Raw genomic sequence first — 18907 nt, forward strand, 5'->3', positions numbered from 1 at the left:
GGTTCGAAGTGGTGTTATATATGAACTAGATGTGAATTTCATACAATGATTAGCGTTTGAGTCTTTTAGTTGCGCCTTATTGTTGGGCAACTTATGTAACAACAAAACTGTCCTACACGGAGGTAAAAAATAAGAGCAAAATAAAAAAAAAAGAAATATTCAGTTTACCTTTAAAGATGGAGCCTCCCACATTTGCAATGTATTTGAGCTCTCTAGTGGAAAGAATAGGTCATCACAAAATGGGATCCAGAAATGCTTGCCATTGGTGCCACTGACATCTGATGGTAGATGACGGTAATTAAATTCACTGTCAAGTGAAAACTCCATTTTCTGTACTGAGCTCGTATGTCAATTAACTCGTAACTCAAATGAACGTCCAAAATTTGACTTCTATCTCAAGATAAATATTTTGCCCCAAATTTGTCTCATATCTCAAGATAAATATTTTGCCCAAAATTTGTCTCATATCTCAAGATAAATGTTTTTCCCCAAATGTTACTCGTATCTCAAAATAAACATTTCCCCCAAAATTTTACTCGTATCTCAAGACAAATATTTTGCCCCAAATTTTACTCATATCTCAAGACAAACATTTCCCCCAAAATTTTACTCGTATTTCAAGATAAATATTTCCCCCCCCCAATTTTTACTCGTATCTCAAGACAAATATTTTGCCCCCAAATTGTACTCATAACTCAAGATAAATATCCCCTCCAAATTTTACTCATATCTCAAGATAAATATTTCCCCCCCAAATTTTACTCGTATCTCATGAAAAATATTCCCCCCCAAATTTTACTCATATCTCAAGACAAATATCCCCCCCCCCCAATTTTACTCGTATCTCAAGAAAAATATCCCCCCCAAATTTTATTCGTATCTTAAGACAAATATTTCCCACCAAATTTTACTCGTATCTCAAGACAAATATTTCCCCGCCCCCAAATTTTACTCGTATCTCAAGATACAAGATACCTTTTCCAAAAAGTTTACTCATATCTCAAATTGCTCGTATATCGGTGCACTCTTATGTCAAGGTACCACTCTATAACATTTTAAAGGTCTTTTTGCTTCTTCTTATTCGCTAAAAATAAATAAAAGTGTGTCCTAAAAAAACCTTTCTCGTTAAATATCAACCTTTATCTCATACAACAAAAGAAATCTTTGTCACTTTGTCAACTGGTTCCGTCCCACTATCCCCAGCGGGCTTTATGAAACCAGTTTAGCCTGTTTTGTGAGATTTCAGCAGAACTGGAATATCAAGGGAGAACTTGCCCAGGCCTCCATGTTTGTGTTCCTCAACATAAACCGCCCAAACCGGTTTTCCTGGGGTGGGGAAGGCGAACGAAGGATGGGAGTGTGTAAGACAATCTCATTCGCCATAATTTCTCAATGTGACCGTATAATTCGGCGCCGGTTGGAAATCCAAAAGGAGCCCAGAGATTGGTCTCACTGAACCAGGTGAGTTTTTTAAAGGTCTCAAGTCTTAATTTTGATGGAAAACTTTACCAAAACTTTTTTTTTAGAACTGTAGATCAGATCTGTTCCACTCAAAACGTGAAATAGAACAAAACTTTAAAGAATGCTTGATTTTTTTTGGGTGTGAAGTTGCGTCTTCTTAAGTTTTTGGCCATGGTTGTCGTTGATTGGTCGTTTTGGGTGATTTCCGTGTCATCGTTTGTTAGATGTGGTTTTTATTCTGTTTTGAGAATTGATTATTTGTGCAGAATTGTCTAAAAAAACTGTGTTTGTGTTGTGATTGGATTATATTAATTTGGAGGGTGTAATGCTATATGCTATATGCTAATGCTTTTTGGTTGTAGGGTGGCTGTAGTGAGGTTGTGCGTCAGTTGATCGGGAAGAGACAGGTCTTTTCTTGCTTGACGTATCCCGACTTGTTGGGAAGGAATTGTGACGTGAGATGAACTGGCTACAAACTAATATTTATTTTTTGTATGTGAATAGTACTTTGTAGTGTATTTAAAGGCATGTTTTTAGAGCAAAAATGCCTTGCTCGATGGCATTATGGGTGGCTGTAGATAGGAATCAAACCGTGGACAATTCAGTCACCGGGCAACTTAGATTTGTATGTTTATGGCTTGCCAATTATTAGGATTTGTTGGAGTTTGATTGTTGTTGCTCATAAAAACTGGATATGGATGTAATCTGGCAGTCAAATGGTCATGCAAATTAAATGTGGTGGGGAAAAATATTTAAAAAATAAAAAAATGTAAGGAGACAGTAAATGACTTATTTGAAATATTTTTAAAATATTTTTCTTCCATCAGAATTCAAGTAGAATTTGATCCCATACTTGTACACTAAAATAAAATTGCTCATAGGTTGTGTTTTTAATTGAATTGAATGGTTTTATTGTCAATATAAAAATGCAATGAGATTTAAAGCCTCACTGCAAAAGTTTACAATAACAACAACAAACAAGACAAATAAATTATAAAAAAAAATAAGCAATAACTAATACATAAATATACAATAAATAATGAATTAAAGAATAAATAGTCTATATAATAAGTTGTCAACAATATAAATAAGTAGGAAAGTACACAAACAACAACAGCAAATAAACAAACAAACTAACAGATAAATAATCAATAAATAAATATGCATAAATATATACAAAAAAGTGGGTTGAACGGATATTTTAATTGCTAAAAGCTGTTGATATATATATATTTTTTTATTATTATTATCATAATTTTTTTATTTTATTTTTTAACGAATTTAGTATATTTTTTTCATTTTTTTCAGTACTACGCTTATTTTTTTTTTTTTATGTCTAACATTTCTGTGTCTGTATTCTATATATATATATATATATATATATATATATATATATATATATATATATATATATATATATATATATATATATATATATATATATATATATATATATATATATATATATATATATATATATATATATATATATATATATATATATATATATATATATATATATATATATATATATATATATATATATATATATATATATATATATATATATATTATATATATATATATATATATATATATATATATATATATATATATATATATATATATATATATATATATTATATATATATATATCAATCCATATATATATATATATATATATATATATATCAATCCATATATATATATATATATATATATATATATATATATATATATATATATATATATATATATATATATATATATATATATATATATATATATATATATATATATATATATATATATATCAACAGCTAATAGCAATTAAAATATCCGTTCAACCCACTTTTTTGTATATATTTATGCATATTTATTTATTGATTATTTATCTGTTCATATACGACAAAACTAAACAATCTTAAAGTGACCCACCTCCATAAACACACCCATGCACACATTGACAAAATTTTACTGACATAAACACATTCACGGGTGGAAAAAGATGAGTTTTGTGTACTTGAGAAACCGTGTCGACGCTCACTGGTAAAACCGGCCCAGCTAGTTTTAATCATCGTCAATATGACAGCCAAATTTGGCAACTAAAATGGGTTGCATAAATACATGCTTGCATGAAAAGAGCCGTTTGATCATTTCACATTAAACGTAAAATGATTTAAAGTGGGCGGGACTATTTTTGATAGATTATTTAGATTTTTTTTTAGTAAATGGAATAAAAGAACTGTGTTAAAAGCCCTGAATATTTAGTTTTTTATAGATTTAAAACAATGTTTATTTTAGCTTTTTTTTAAATATATTTTTAGATTTTGCAAAAATGATTTTTGAACTAAAAACACAGGAAAAAATGATTAAAAAATGACAATTATTGATTTAAAAAGGGGGAAAATCAGGAAATGTAATATACATCTATACTCTTCATTTTAATTTGATCCTAAAACAGAAAATGTTTATTTTAACTTTTTTATATATATTTTTAGATTTTACAAAATTATTTTTCAACTAAAAACACAGAACCATTTTTTTTTATTAAAAAAATTTAATTTGATCCTAAAACAGAAAGTCTGCACTCATGATTTACTTCCCCGGGCCACACAAAATGATGTGGCGGGCCAGATTTGGCCCCCGGGCCGCCACTTTGACACCTGTGCATTTAACAAATGTGATTGCGGGTTAGAAAATTGTCCAAAAGTCAAAATATGAAAGGAAAAACTAATAATGTGGCATATTGATAGCAGTTTTTTTAAGAAATATTGATGTATTTGTGCCTCCAGATTTCTGTTGAATGTCCAATTTGCGAAGATAGACGATGGAAAGCTTCAACGAGCTGCTTCTGAAACTCAAAGAAGTCCACGAGCGAGAGCTTGAAGGTGAGAAATTCATCCATAAAGACTTTATTAATCATTTAATTTATTTAAATCCTACATTTTTTAATCATTTGATGGTGCCATGTGTTTTCATTTCAGCATGGCAGATGAAAGTGCAAGAATTATCCAACAAGAAGTGCTGGTAAGTGGAGGCAAAATGTTGTTTTGGTGTTTCTGTGGATGAGTAGTTAGCTAGTTGGCTTCTGGGGATTTGGGTTCGATCCCAGGTGGGTTTTCACTGTTTGGAGTTTGCATGTTGGGACCGGGGTTGCGTGAGTTTTTTCCGGGTACTTTAGTTTCGTCCTAAATCCTAAAAATGCTAAGCTAGCTGGCTAAACACTCAATTTGCCCTAGCTAAAAGTCATTGGTTGTGGGTTTTCTCTGGGTACTCCGGTTTCTTCTGACATACCAAAAGCATACATGCTAAGCTAGCTGGTTGAACACTTTCAATCACCCTTAGCTACAATTCATTGGCCGTGGGTTTTCTCCGGGTACTCTGGTTTCCTCCCAAATCGTAAAAATGCTAAGCTAGCTGATTAAACACCCTAAATAGGCTCTAGCTAAACGTCATTCGTCGTGGGTTTTCTCCGGGTACTCTGGTTTCCTCTGACATTCCCGAAACATTAAAGCTAAGCTAACTGGTTAAACACTTTAAATTGGTCATACTGTTGATTGGTTGTGGGTTTTCTCTGGGTACTCTGGTTTCCTCCCACCCCAAAAAGCATGCATGCTAAGCTAGCTGGTTAACCACTCTAAATTGGCCCTAGCTACAAGTCATTCATTGTGGGTTTTCTCTGGGTACTCCAGTTTCCTTCCCCATCTCAACAACATACATGCTAAGCTAGCTGGTTAAACACTAAATTGCCCCTAGCTACAAGTCATTGGTTTTCCTTTGTCTCCTTTAGCCTTCTGATTAGCTTGCCCTCGATTCAAAGTATCAGAGATATACCCTAAGGTAGGCTCCAGCACCCCCTAGCTTCCTTTTCAACCACTCAAAAAGAAAAATAAATGACTCCTTCACCTGTTACATCTTGTCTTGCTTAACTCTTACCAGTGACTCATGTTTGAACACGTCCCAAAACATTTTTTGTTTTTCTTTTAAGAAGTTTTGAAAGAAAACTTTGCTGTAGGTTTGTTTTGATTGTGTACATGTTTGTGTGTGTGTGTGTGTGTGTGTGTGTGTGTGTGTGTGTGTGTGTGTGTGTGTGTGTTCAGTGATACCAAACGAATGGAGGAGTTGTTCACAAGAAACCAGCAAATGAAGGAGCAGCAGCGGCTGCTCACTGAAAACATCAAGACACTTGAAAACAGGTACACACAGTTGAATTTTTAATATACAGTGTTCCCTCGCTTATCGCGGTTAATGGGGACCGGGACCCCCCCCCCCCCCCCCCCCCCGCAATAGGTGCGTTTCCGCGAAGTAGGCGTGCCCCTTCAAAAATGCTTGAAGAAACGTGTAACAGGTGCACAAAAGCACCAGCAAGCAAAAACATCATAGTAGTCCGTATAGAGGATCTTCTGCAGTTTTTTTGCACGTAAGAAACATCGTTATTGGGAGTTGTAAACATTGTTTTTTGGGCGGTGAAGATGCGCCTGTAAACAGCCATGACGTCATCAATGCCATTCCTGAACTCTCACCATGTTATTGACCATTTATTTGGCCTTTTTTGATGCAATTACTAATTCTTATTGAATATATTGTTTCCACCTCTTGTAAAATGATGTAATTCATAATTTTAATTTAATATCTTTAGATTTTGTATTTATTTTTTTCCTGAAAAAAATCCGCGAAGCTCTGAGTCCGCGATAGCTGAAGCGTGAAGTAGCGAGGGAACACTGTAAAAAGCATGTGAGTATGCTAGAAAATTGCTCCTTTATCATTGGCAGGTTGAGAGCAGGCCTCTGTGACAGATGTACAGTCACCCAGGAGGTGGCCAAAAGAAGACAACAGGAGTTTGAAGTCTCCCAGATGCAGACCATCCAACATATGACGCTTCTAGGTAGTGTCATTTGCATACCTGGCAACCTCGAGCCAATTGCTCCCCTTATTAATGATTGCAATTCCCATTAATCCGTGATAATAAACCGTACAAATGCAACACAGCACGTATTTACTTAAAAAGGGCACACTTAAAAGTCTAAAAAAAATATTAGGAAAAAATAAGTACTTTTTAAAACATTTTTATCCTCATTTTTTTAATCAATGGATTAAAATAACTGGATTAAAAGCCCTGAATATTCAGTTTTTTATAGATCTAAAACGATGTTTATTTTAGCTTTTTTTTAAATATATTTTTATATTTTACAAAAGGATTTTTGAACTAAAAACAGAAAAAATGATTAAAAAGTTACAATTATTGATTTAAAAGGGGGAAGTAAGGAAATTTAATATACATCTATACTCTTCATTTGAATTAGAGCCTAAAAAAGAAAGTCTGCACTCATAATTTACTTTCCCGGGCCACACAAAATGATGCGGCGGGCCAGATTTGGCCCCCGTGCCGGCACTTTGACAAATTTGGCGTACACAATTTGAAATTCGGAGTGGTTCGTGTGTCGGCCTCACGATTGGCTGGCCTCGTGCTCAAAGTCAGCTGGGATGAGCTTCAGCACCCCCTTCCACCCTTGTGAGAATAACCGGTTCAGAAAACGAATGAATAATTGAAATATCCAATTTTTGCGCATATAAGCCGCATTTGTAACTAAAAAATAATGATGACAGAATCAAGGGTATGGCTTATATGTGCACAAAACTTGCTATACTCTTTTTCAACAGTAGATATTGGCAAAGCAACATTTACTATTTTTGGGTTATTTTCTGTTTTGCAGTAAGAAAACTACTTTTGGTGGATGAATTAAGTCCTGATATTGACCCTAATAATGTGCTTTTAGTAACTCAAAAATACCACAAGTGATGATTTTTCTCAAGATTTTCCCTTCAAAGTAACACATTTGTACTCCCGATTAAAACTATGAATATGGAGGTGAATTTATGAAACATAGAGCGGCTTATATGCGAGAAATTGTAAAATTCAACGATTTTAAGGTCATTTTAAGTGTAGCTTGTCAAAAATGTCCCTTACTAAATGTTGTTTTGCCACAGTTGGAGAGACAAATACCCTGAAAAAAGAAAACAAGAAACTCCGAGATGACTTGGATAATTTAAGAGAAGCGCTAAAGTGAGTATACAACAATGGCTCTTATTTTGGAGGGGTGTAACATACCTTTTTGTCGTCCCTTGCCTTGTAGCAACTCAGCTTTGGAGGCTAATCCAAACACTTCGCCAAAAATGTCACCTTCTCCTGGACCGGTGTCTCTTATTGCCATGGCAACCGGAAGAACCGCCTCCAACCAGTCTGAAGATGGAAATGTTGGAGTTAAGCAAGAGACAAACCAAAAAGTTGATGGTAAGATTGTAAATGACAGGTTTTCTGTTATATTTAAAGTTTTTTTTTTAAATTATTCTGTTTTTTTTTATTTTTATCAAACAGCAGAATCGCATTCGGAATTTAAACGTTTGCAACCAGCGAGCAAGAGCAACTTTGTGAGTTAATTTTTATTTTTTCCTTAAAAATTGGGCCCTTCCGGCATATTTTTGTCATTAATTGTACATCAATCCAGCTAAATTATTGATTATATTTATAAGCTAATAGACAAAAATATGACTTTATTATCCCAAATCGTATCGAATTTTATTGGAATTAACTAAAAACAAAGAAAATAATATTTAATCAGCTATGTATTCATTATTAAACATATTTTTTTTGTTTATTAGTAGAAATTTATGTTAAAGTACAACATTGGGAATATTTTCCAGTGCATTCTGGGAAAATAATTTCTATTTAAATTGCTATCAAAAGTAGAGAAAATCCATAAAATATGTTAATAACATCTGATTTAACAACAAAAAAAAATGACAATTCATGTATGTATCTGTATTCCAATGTTAATAAAATTTAAAAAAAAAACTAAAAACAAAGAAAATAATATTTAATCATATATGTATTCATTATTAAAATTTTTTTTTGTTTATCAGTAGAAATTTATGTTAAAGTACAACATTGGGAATATTTTCCAGTGCATTCTGGGAAAATAATTTCTATTTAAATTGCTGTCAAAAGTAGCGAAAATATTAATAACACCTGAATTAACCAAAAAAAATATGACAATACATGTATGTATCTGTATTCCAATGTTAATAAAATTAAAAAAAAAAAATACATGTAGTTCTTTTTTTATGCATTAGGTGGCGCCAAAATGCCAATCCATTATTCTCCAAAATTGTTATTATTAAAGTAAAGATGCTGATTTATGAATAAACAAATAACTCAAGTTACACAAAATGCAATATAATAAATTATATTAAAGATGAAAAATACTAGCTTCATTGTGTACAAAGGTAAAAATATACTAAATATATCATGAAATATATACAGTAACATTCCCATCATTAATAATAATAGCAGGGGTATGTACCATTATTTAGACAAACAAACACATTGTGCAATATTGTGAATGTGGATTGTATTTTATTTTGAAGGGTGTATCAAATTTTACTTCACCACCCTGGAAGACGGAGAACGTTTCACATGGAGAGCGAAGGTAAATCCAATAATTCTAGAGTTCATGAATCTATTTTCTGTATTTTATTTTTTATAATGTCTGTCTTACAGTTCTGGACAACAGCCAATGAAGACTGGATTATCCAGGTCTGGTATAAAGCAAAATCTTAAAAAATATTTAAAATGTGAGCTACTGCCATTAAAGTGGCGCCATTTTGGCTCCAGGAGAAGAGATACAGACACAGGAAAAGACATTGTAGAGCTAGACCAGGGGTGGGCAAACTTTTTGACCCGGGGGCCACATTGACTTTAAAAATTTGATAGATGGGCGGGGTCAGCACAAGATACGATACATATAAAAAAAGTGCATCCGTTAACTGTACATATGAAACATAAACAGAAAAAAAAGGACTAAAGTATTAACATACTCATCACTCTTAATTAAAGTAAAAAAGTATAAAGTACAAAGTCAAGTAAAAAGTATAAAGTACAAAGTCAAGTAAAAAGTATAAAGTACAAAGTCAAGTAAAAAGTATAAAGTACAAAGTCAAGTAAAAAGTATGAAGTAAAGTAAAAAGTATAAAGTACAAAGTAAAAAAGTACAAAGTAAAGTTAAAAGTACAAAGTTAAGTTAAAAGTACAAAGTTAAGTTAAAAGTACAAAGTAAAGTAAAAAGTACAAAATAAAGTAAAAAGTATAAAGTACAAAGCAAAAAGTATAAAGTACAAAGCAAAGTAAAAAGTATTAAGTAGAAAGTACAAAGCAAAGTAAAAAGTATTAAGTAGAAAGTACAAAGCAAAGTAAAAAGTATTAAGTATAAAGTACAAAGTAAAAAGTATAAGGTACAAAGTAAAGTATAAAGTACAAAGTAAAGTGAAAAGTACAAAGTAAAGTAAAAAGAACAAAGTAAAGTAAAAAGTATAAAGTACAAAGCAAAAAGTCTAAAGTACAAAGCAAAGTAAAAAGTATTAAGTATAAAGTACAAAGCAAAGTAAAAAGTATTAAGTATAAAGTACAAAGCAAAGTAAAAAGTCTTAAGTATAAAGTACAAAGTAAAAAGTATAAAGTACAAAGGAAAGTAAAAAGTATTAAGTATAAAGTACAAAGTAAAGTAAAAAGTATTAGGTATAAAGTACAAAGTAAAGTAAAAAGTATAAAGTACAAAGTCAAGTAAAAAGTATAAAGTACAAAGTAAAGTAAAAAGGAATGTCTTAAGAAATATTAAAATATCATTTAAAAAAAATAGAAGGGCTGCAAATGTCAGAGCTAGATAAAACTGGAACATCTTCCACAAGTTCATTGAGACCTTTGAGTTCCAGTCACAAAAACATTTTTCCCCCCCAAAAATTATAATATTTTGTATATTTTGCCACAGATCTCACATGATTGGACCTCTAGACCAACCACTCCCAATCCCCAATCAACCTCTTTTCCTGAAGACCTCTTCCCCCTTACTTCATTCCAATGGAAGTCCAACAAGACACACCCTGAAGCCTCCTGTCCTCTTCCGTCCTCAGCCAATCAAGAGCAGCCCTGTATCATTCCCTTGGGCTCTTCCAGAATCTTCTACATGGGCATCCATGTCCACCCAAGGAGGACCCACCCAACCCAAGCACTCTTTCCCCAAATCAAATCTAACCCGATTCCCGAATTTAGTCCCAACGAACCAACATGGCGGTCTTTCCCACCATCCCGATCATGGTTATGGACCTCCTTGGCAGAAACATGGCGTCTTCCCAGGATCCGTAAAAGAACCTACTCTAATACTACGAGTGAATAATGTAGTAGAGCCCAGGGAGTGTTTGGTTAAGTCGCCGGAGAAAAAGTATACGCCACCGCCGCCACAAAGCAACGAAAGTGATTCCGGGGAAGGAATCAAAGATCCCTGTGATGGTCCTCTTGATCTATCGGATAGAGGGAAGTCCAAATCTAGCCAAACACCAAAACATGAGATGTCAGAAGGAGGAGAGAGTGCCAAGCTAAGAATTGATGAGGAACTGATGAGGAATTTTGTCACACATTCCAAAGAAGGGTCGCCTCCTACTTCTCCGTCAATCCCAAGACCTTTACTTGAGGTTTCGCAAGACAGCATGCAAGCAAAATTTAAGGTATCTTGACAAGCTCTGGAATTATGAAGGGGAAATAGCTGGATATCAAAGACACAAAGAGCAAAAATTGTGAGATTTCTAAGAGCTACACCACCAAATTGGACACACACACGCAAAAAACACATTTAAAACCATATTATGCACTAAGACACTTTCATGGCAATAAATTGACATCAAAGACACAAAGAACAAAAACTGTGAGAAGTCAAAGAGTCACACCACCAAAATACACACACACACAAACACACAATTAAAACAATATTATGCACCACGACACTTTCTTGACAGTAAAGGGAAAATAGCTGGACATCAAAGACACAAAAAAAACAAAAAATGTGAGAAGTCAAAGAGCCACACCACCAAAACAGACAGACATGCACACAAAAACAAACAATTAAAAACATATTATTCACCACAACATTTTCTTGACGATGAACTGGACATCAAAGACACAAAGAGCTAAAATTGTGAGAAGTCAAAGAGCCACACCACCAAATTGGACAGACACGCACACAAAAAAAAACACATTTAAAACCATATTATGCATAAGACACTTTCATGGCGATAAATTGACATCAAAGACACAAAGAACAAAAACTGTGAGAAGTCAAAGAGTCACACCACCAAAATACACACACACACAAACACACAATTAAAACAATGTTATGGGCCACGACACTTTCTTGACAGTAAAGGGAAAATAGCTGGACATCAAAGACACACAAAAAACAAAAAATGTGAGAAGTCAAATAGCTACACCACCAAAACAGACAGATACACATACACAAAAACACACAATTAAAACCATATTATTCACCACAACATTTTCTTGACAATGAACTGGACATCAAAGACACAAAGACCAAAATTTGTGAGAGGTCAAAGAGCCAGAGCACCAAAAAAGACAGACAAGCACACAAAAACACAACCCTAACATTAAAACCAGATAATTCACCACATTTTCTTGACGATGAACGGATAATAGCTGAACATCAAAGACACAAAAAACAAAAATAGTGAGAAACCAAAGACCTACCTCACCAAAAAAAGACAAACACACAAACAAACACACCATTAAACCCATATTATTCACCACAACATTTTCTTGAAGATGAACGGATAATAGCTGGACATCAAAGACACAAAGAGCAAAAATTGTGCGAAGTCAAAGAGCCACACCACCAAAACAGACAGACAAGCACACAAAAACACAACATTAAAACCATATTATTCATCACAACATTTTCTTGACGATGAACTGATAATCGCTGAACATCAAAGACACAAAAAACAAAAATAGTGAGAAACCAAAGACCCACACCACCAAAGCAGACAAACTCGCACACAAAAACACCATCAAAAACATATTCTTCACCACAACATTTTATTGAGAATGAACGGATAAAAGCTGGACATCAAAGACACAAAGAGCAAAAACTGTGAGAAGTCAAAGATCCACACCACCAAAATACACACACAATTAAAACCATATTATGCACCACAACACTTTCTTGCCAATAAAGGGAAAATAGCTGGACATCAAAGACACAAAAAGCAAAAACTGAGAGAAACCAAAGAGCTACACTACCAAAACAGACAGACACGCACACAAAAACACACAATTAAAACTTTAGAATTCACTACATTTTCTTGACGATGAAGGAATAATTGCTGGGCATCAAAGACACAAAAACTGTCAGATGTCAAGGAGCCACACCACCAAAATACACACACATACACAATAACACACAATTAAAACCATATTACTCACAGCAACATTTTCTTGACAATGAACGGATAATAGCTGGATATCAAAGACACAAAGATCAAAAACTGTGAGAAGTCAAAGAGCCACAACACCAAAACAAAGAGACACATACATATTATTCGACATAACACTTTTTCCCAATCTGCCACATTTTTTTCAAAATATAATTTATTATTTAGGGCGGCCTGGCGGTATAGTGGTTAGCACATCGGCCTGGCCTCACAGTTCTTGGGTCCTTGGTTCAAATCCAGGTCGATGCACCTGTGTGGAGTTTACACACTCTCCCCTGGCTTGTGGGTTTTCTCCGGATACTCCGGTTTCCTCCCACATTCCAAAAACATGCATGGTAGGCTGATTGGACACTCTAAATTGCCCCTAAATTTTGTCCAGGAGCCCCATACGGCTCGAAAGCCACATGTTTGCCACCCTTGATTTCTAGTTGTTCTTACAGATGGCAAAAGAGTATGTGGAGCAGACAAAGGAGACCAATGGAAAGACAGAGGAAAGCAATGGAAAGAAGGTCCCGGCCCTCACTATCTCATTACGACCAGGTAACCACTAAACACCCTATAAATATAGCGTGTCAGCAAGCAATGTACCCATTGTGTTTTTTGTTTTTGGAACAATAGTCGTGCTGGAGTCTATGAATTCTACTCTACAAAATCAGGACAATTTATCAACAAATGGAGAGGTGAGATTATGTTTAAAATCAACAAGGATATTATGTCAAAACAAGTGTCTATTTTCAGTAATTTGTTGGATGGTGATAATGTAGTGATGCCATATGCAAGCCATATCTGTTCAATTTGGTATCAAACTTGATACGTATATTAAGTCCAGTCAGTGACTTTTGTAGCCATCTTGGAAATGGTGACAATGGCAACTTTTAAAAGGATGTTTGTAGCTGGCGGACATCTTGGAGGGGGCAAATGGGAAACAAATATCAAAGAGTACATGTTGTGTAGCATGAATGTGCTATTTCTTAGTACTGATTACATATTTTTGAAGGTATATGAACATTTTAGTAATTAATTACTGCATATTCAGTTAAATGCAACAACAAAATGATATTATTGATAGCTTATTGAATTAATTCCTGTAAAGATTGAGACAAAAAATGTTCTTAAAAGTCAAAATGTATTTATTTTTACTAAATATCTGTTAAATTTGGTATGAAACTAGATATATTAAGCCTAGAGTCAGTGTCATGCTGCCATCTTGGAAATGGTGACAAGGGCTATGTACTTTTGAAGCAATTTTTGTAGCTAGCAGCCATCTTGGAGAGGGCAAATTGTGTTTAGAAACTAAATATCAAAGAGTACATGTTCTGTTTTAGTAGTAGTTACCGATTCTGGGTTCCAAGACTACTAGTATTAGTGCAAGACTAGTTAAAAACACAATTTCTGGAAAAAAAAAACTATATTAAAACTAGCAATTCTATCATAGGTTCACATATAGTATTCTTATATAAAAATCTAGATGAGTCAAAGTTGGTCAAAATGTGGCTGATAAACAACAATAACGAAAATCATGTTGTTTTGATGCTAGTAATGTTTTATGTTTTGGCAGAAAATTGTGGATTTTGGAATGATACTTCTTTGCAAAATGAATATAAATATATATATTACAGTCATTGCCACCTGCAGTCGAGACGGGATGCACAAAAGAAAAGATGGAGGAAAGGGAGGAAGAGGAGGCTGAAGACCAGGATGAAGAAGGCCATGAGGATGATCAGGTCTCAGAACCGGAGAACAACCACAGCTACAAGAGGAAGAATTTTTTTGCCGAAATGGAATTGGACCAAGACTCGGACACAGATGATAAGTGTGAGTTCAAATCAATCAATTTCATCAAAATGTCCATAGTTTGCCTTTTTTACCCTTCCGATGATGAATTGTGATGTTTTATTTTTTTTTAACCCTTAGAGCAAGTGTCTGACTAGATCTTACAAAATGATTTTTGAACTAAAAACTGAAAAAAATGATTAAAAAGTGACAATTATTGATTCAAAAGGGAGAAAATCAGGAAATTTAATATACATCTATACTCTTTATTTTATTTTGATCCTAAAACAGAAAGTCGGCACTCATGATTTACTTTGCCGGGCCTCACAAAATGATGCGGCGGGCCAGATTTGGCCCCCGGGCCGCCGCTTTGACACCCGTGCTTTAAAGTGTTAACCTGTCTGTATTTCAGTTTTTTAAATCATTTTAATTTGATTCATTTTGTTTGATTCATATTGTGTATATTTGTAAATATATTTATAATGACAAAAAATTAAATAAGGTCATGAATAATCATTTCAAATATATAATTAGTATTTTTTATTAAAAAAAGACAGACATTTGCACTGTAGAAGGTTTAAAGTCCTTAAGTGTAAAAAATAACATTAAAATAAAAAATAAAATGAAAATTAAATAAAATAAAAAATAAAATGAAAAATAAATAAGATGAAAAATAAATAAAATAGAAAATACAATGAAAAATAAATAAAATAAAAAATAAAATGAAAAATAAATTTTATAAAAAATTAAATGAAAAATAAATAGGATAAAAAATAAAATGAAAAATAAATAAAATACAAATAAAAATAAATAAAATAAAAAATAAAATGATAAATAAATAAAATTAAAATAAAAAATGAAAAAAATTAAAATATATATTTTTATTTTATAGTTTTTATTTGCTTTGTATTTTTTTATTTTATTTTAGTGTCAATTTTTGAATAGCTGCTCACTATAGTGAGCACTTTCCCTTAAAGAGTTATATTTGGCAACAGCATGATAATGATATGATATATAATAATAACCCTGAGTTGAATTGAATGCTTTTACTGCCATTATACAAGCATAATGAGATATAATATCATTAAGTGTCTTTTTGACATTTTCTCCTTTCTCCACAGTCACGGCAATAGCCAAGAAAGTCAAGACCACTGTAAAATCACTAAAAAAACCATCCAGCTGATCCAGAGATTGTAACTATAATCACGATGTGGCAAAAAAAAAACATGATTTAGAACTCCACAAACTAATACAGTATGTATAATTATTTAATCATGGCAGAATTAGAAAACAAAAGAGCCTTTTTTTTAAAAAAGCTCAAAGCTAAAAAGCTTTAATGGTTGCAATGAGGAACACCCTTCCATTGTACTTTCCATTTTTAAGTAATATATAGTATTTTAGGCACTGAAAGTGATGTTATAATTGACCTTTGACCTTTTTGATTGAGCTTCAAGTTACTTAGCTTCAATTCGGACAGCATCAGGAGATGATGATGTCATAGCTAGCAATATTTTTTATTTTCTGCGATAATTGTAAATAATAAGATCTTTTTTTGGCTTTTAAACTCCTAAAATAGTATTTTTTTCTAAAAATATTTCATAATAGATAGCCGAATTAATCTCAGAAAGCTAATATTAGCATGTTTAAACCTAATATTAGCATGTTCATAGCTAATATTGGCATGTTTAAAGCTAATATTAGCATATTTGAATGAGGAAACAATGCAAAAAAAGAAACATAACTTCTAAGGAAATGCAATTTTTATGAAACTTTTTGGTATTTTACTGGACTTTTTCAACTTTTAAACTCCAAAAATGTTCATTTTTCAAGTAAATAATTCTCAATACATAGCCGAGTTATCTCAGAAAGCTAAAATTAGCATGTTTAAAGCTAATATTAGCATGTTTAAAGCTAATATTTGCATGTTTAAAGCTAATATTTGCATGTTTAAAGCCAATATTAGCATGTTTAAAGCTAATATTAACATGCTTAAAGCTAATATTAGCATGCTTAAAGCTAATGGCATGTTTAAAGCTTATATTAGCATGTTAAAAGCTAATATTAGCATGTTTAAAGCTAATATTAGCATGTTTAAAGCTAATATTATCACGTTTAAAGCTAATACTAGCACGTTTAAAGCTAATATTAGCATGTTTAAAGGTAATATTAGCATGTTTAAAGCTAATATTATCCTGTTTAAAGCTAATATTAGCATATTTAAAGCTAATAGCATGATTGGATGGGAAAATTGTGCAAAAATATACAAATATAACTTGTACATAGTATAAGTGAAACACAAATTCAATCCCCCAGCCAAAGGGTTAACCAATTTTTATGAAACTTGTTGGTATTTCACTTTCCTGGCCTCTTATGTTTACCACAAATTCCCCCTCCTCTTTCCCTTCGTGTCTTTAGTGGCCTAACAAATGGAAACCAAAAAAAAAGAGTAATAGAACTTCCTCTTCCTCATTTTGAAAATGCACATATTTTGCAAGCATTAACTTTCCACTTACAGCTGTGAAAGCATCTGTTCAAAAAGGGTGCGTCTGATAAATCGACAGTTAAAATAGCGAGTTAATAATAGACTTCAACAAAGTCACCCTTCCGACAAAAACACCGTCCATTCTAATCGCTGAGTCATTTTCAATGACATTATTTTTTGTTTTCTCTTTGTTGTACGTTTGCACATTTTTCTTTTTTTTAAATACTTTTGTGTACTTCAATTGAACTTTTATGTGACCATAAATGCTGTGATATCATTTTTTTTAGTGGATATTTCCGTCCAATAAAGGAGAACTACAGACATATTGTTTATATAGTTTGATTTATTTAACATATAATATCTAAGAGAGAGAGTTTAATATCTAAGAGAGAGTTTAATATCTAAGAGAGAGTTTAGTATCTAAGAGAGAGTTTAATATCGAAGTACTGTTTAATATCGAAGTACTGTTTAATATCTAAGAGAGAGTTAAATATCTAAGTACTGTTTAATATCTAAGTACTGTTTAATATCTAAGTACTGTTTAATATCTAAGTACTGTTTAATATCTAAGTACTGCTTAATATCTAAGTACTGTTTAATATCTAAGTACTGTTTAATATCTAAGTACTGTTTATTATCTAAGTACTGTTGAAAACAGTAGATATTTAGATATTAAACTCTCATGAATATAATTTTGAGAGCTGGTTTCAACAGTACTTAGATATTTAACAGTTTTCAGATATTCAACAGTACTGAGATATTAAACAGTACTGAGATGTTAAACAGTACTTAGATATTAAACAGTACTTAGATATGAAACAGTACTTAGATATTAAACAGTACTTAGATATTAATTATTACTTATTTATTAAACAGTACTTAGATATTAAACATTACTTAGATATTAAACAGTACTTAGATATTAAACAGTACTGAGATATTAAACAGTACTCATTCTGAAGGGAATACACAGTCACCTCTAGAGCCAGCCATTTCTAATGTGTTGGATTTTTTTGTTTAAAATCTTGCAGTGGGGGAGGAGCTTATTGATGGAATATTTTGTAAACTAAGGTGGTATTTGCATATTTAACAGTATTGTCCCAGTTTAGAGGTTTGTGTGTGTTTTTTTTAAATATCTGATTACATCACATTCGGGTCGAGGGTAGTGCTTAACAGATGCAAGGCTGCCATTTTCTTTTATCCCTTGACTCATCAACTATGGTCTTTCCACAATTTCAAAACGCTTAACATTCTATCTTTCCCTTTGACTCATTTAATTTCATTCATAGCCTCATCCGTCTTTCACCCAAACAATCTCTATCCTCCCCCCTCTCGCTGTTTTTTCAAGGGGAACTTTTAATCCTTGCTGTTGATTAAGGATTATGCTTGTGATCTGGTGGTTTTCTCTCGTCAACCACGGCAACACCCACATGCAACATCCTCCTTCTCAGTTTGACCCGTACAATAGCCGTCAAGGCAATATTTGGCAATAACAAATGTAGTTAAGGTATACACAAAAAATCCAAGTAGCGAAAAATACCAACTTATACCTTACAAACTTGACAAAACTGACTTTTATCCAAATGTAATTATAATCTATTTTTAATCATTGTTGAACCTGTTTAACCAGATTTACAGAACTTGGTTTTGGAATAAATCTAAATTTAAAATATATAGGTAAATAAATGAGTCAGATTCATTAAGTTTGTGTCAAAAATCTCCACTTAAAATGTCAATTCAAAAAAATTAAATGGTAAAAAAATAGATGAAATTATACTAAAATGATGATTCATCAAAAAATACTTAACATAATACTTCAAGAGGTCAAGAGGTAAGTGTTTCGGCCTCACAGTT

At 32.5% G+C, this 18907-nt stretch overlaps 1 protein-coding gene across 2 annotated transcripts; it reads left to right on the forward strand.

Moving 5' to 3' along the window:
* The first annotated feature begins 1351 nt into the window (after positions 1–1351).
* On the forward strand, positions 1352–17325 carry rbbp8l (retinoblastoma binding protein 8-like). 2 transcript variants are annotated; one of them, XM_077720099.1, is made up of 15 exons: positions 1352–1461; positions 4257–4352; positions 4449–4491; positions 5565–5660; positions 6237–6349; positions 7453–7528; positions 7599–7756; positions 7841–7893; positions 8890–8951; positions 9023–9058; positions 10287–11019; positions 13239–13338; positions 13417–13478; positions 14418–14613; positions 15693–17325. In XM_077720099.1, exons 2-15 carry the CDS (start codon positions 4292–4294, stop codon positions 15752–15754), a joined length of 1851 nt encoding a protein of 616 aa, XP_077576225.1. In that variant the 5' UTR covers positions 1352–1461; positions 4257–4291; the 3' UTR covers positions 15755–17325. The 2 variants fall into 2 exon arrangements, with proteins under 2 accessions (XP_077576225.1, XP_077576234.1); XM_077720108.1 differs by having other exon boundaries at positions 7844–7893.
* Positions 17326–18907: the final 1582 nt, after the last annotated feature.

Source organism: Stigmatopora nigra, chromosome 1, assembly GCF_051989575.1.
Source record: "Stigmatopora nigra isolate UIUO_SnigA chromosome 1, RoL_Snig_1.1, whole genome shotgun sequence".
NCBI classification, from domain to species: Eukaryota; Metazoa; Chordata; class Actinopteri; order Syngnathiformes; family Syngnathidae; genus Stigmatopora; species Stigmatopora nigra.

What these genes read in the sequence shown, in the direction of transcription:
- rbbp8l (XM_077720099.1), top strand. Translation starts at nt 4,292, where the DNA reads ATGGAAAGCTTCAACGAGCTGCTTCTGAAACTCAAAGAAGTCCACGAG. An exon ending in CCAACATATGACGCTTCTAG is followed by an intron (nt 6,350 to 7,452) that starts GTAGTGTCATTT and finishes GTTTTGCCACAG; the next exon opens with TTGGAGAGACAAATACCCTG. An exon ending in AATTTAAGAGAAGCGCTAAA is followed by an intron (nt 7,529 to 7,598) that starts GTGAGTATACAA and finishes CTTGCCTTGTAG; the next exon opens with CAACTCAGCTTTGGAGGCTA.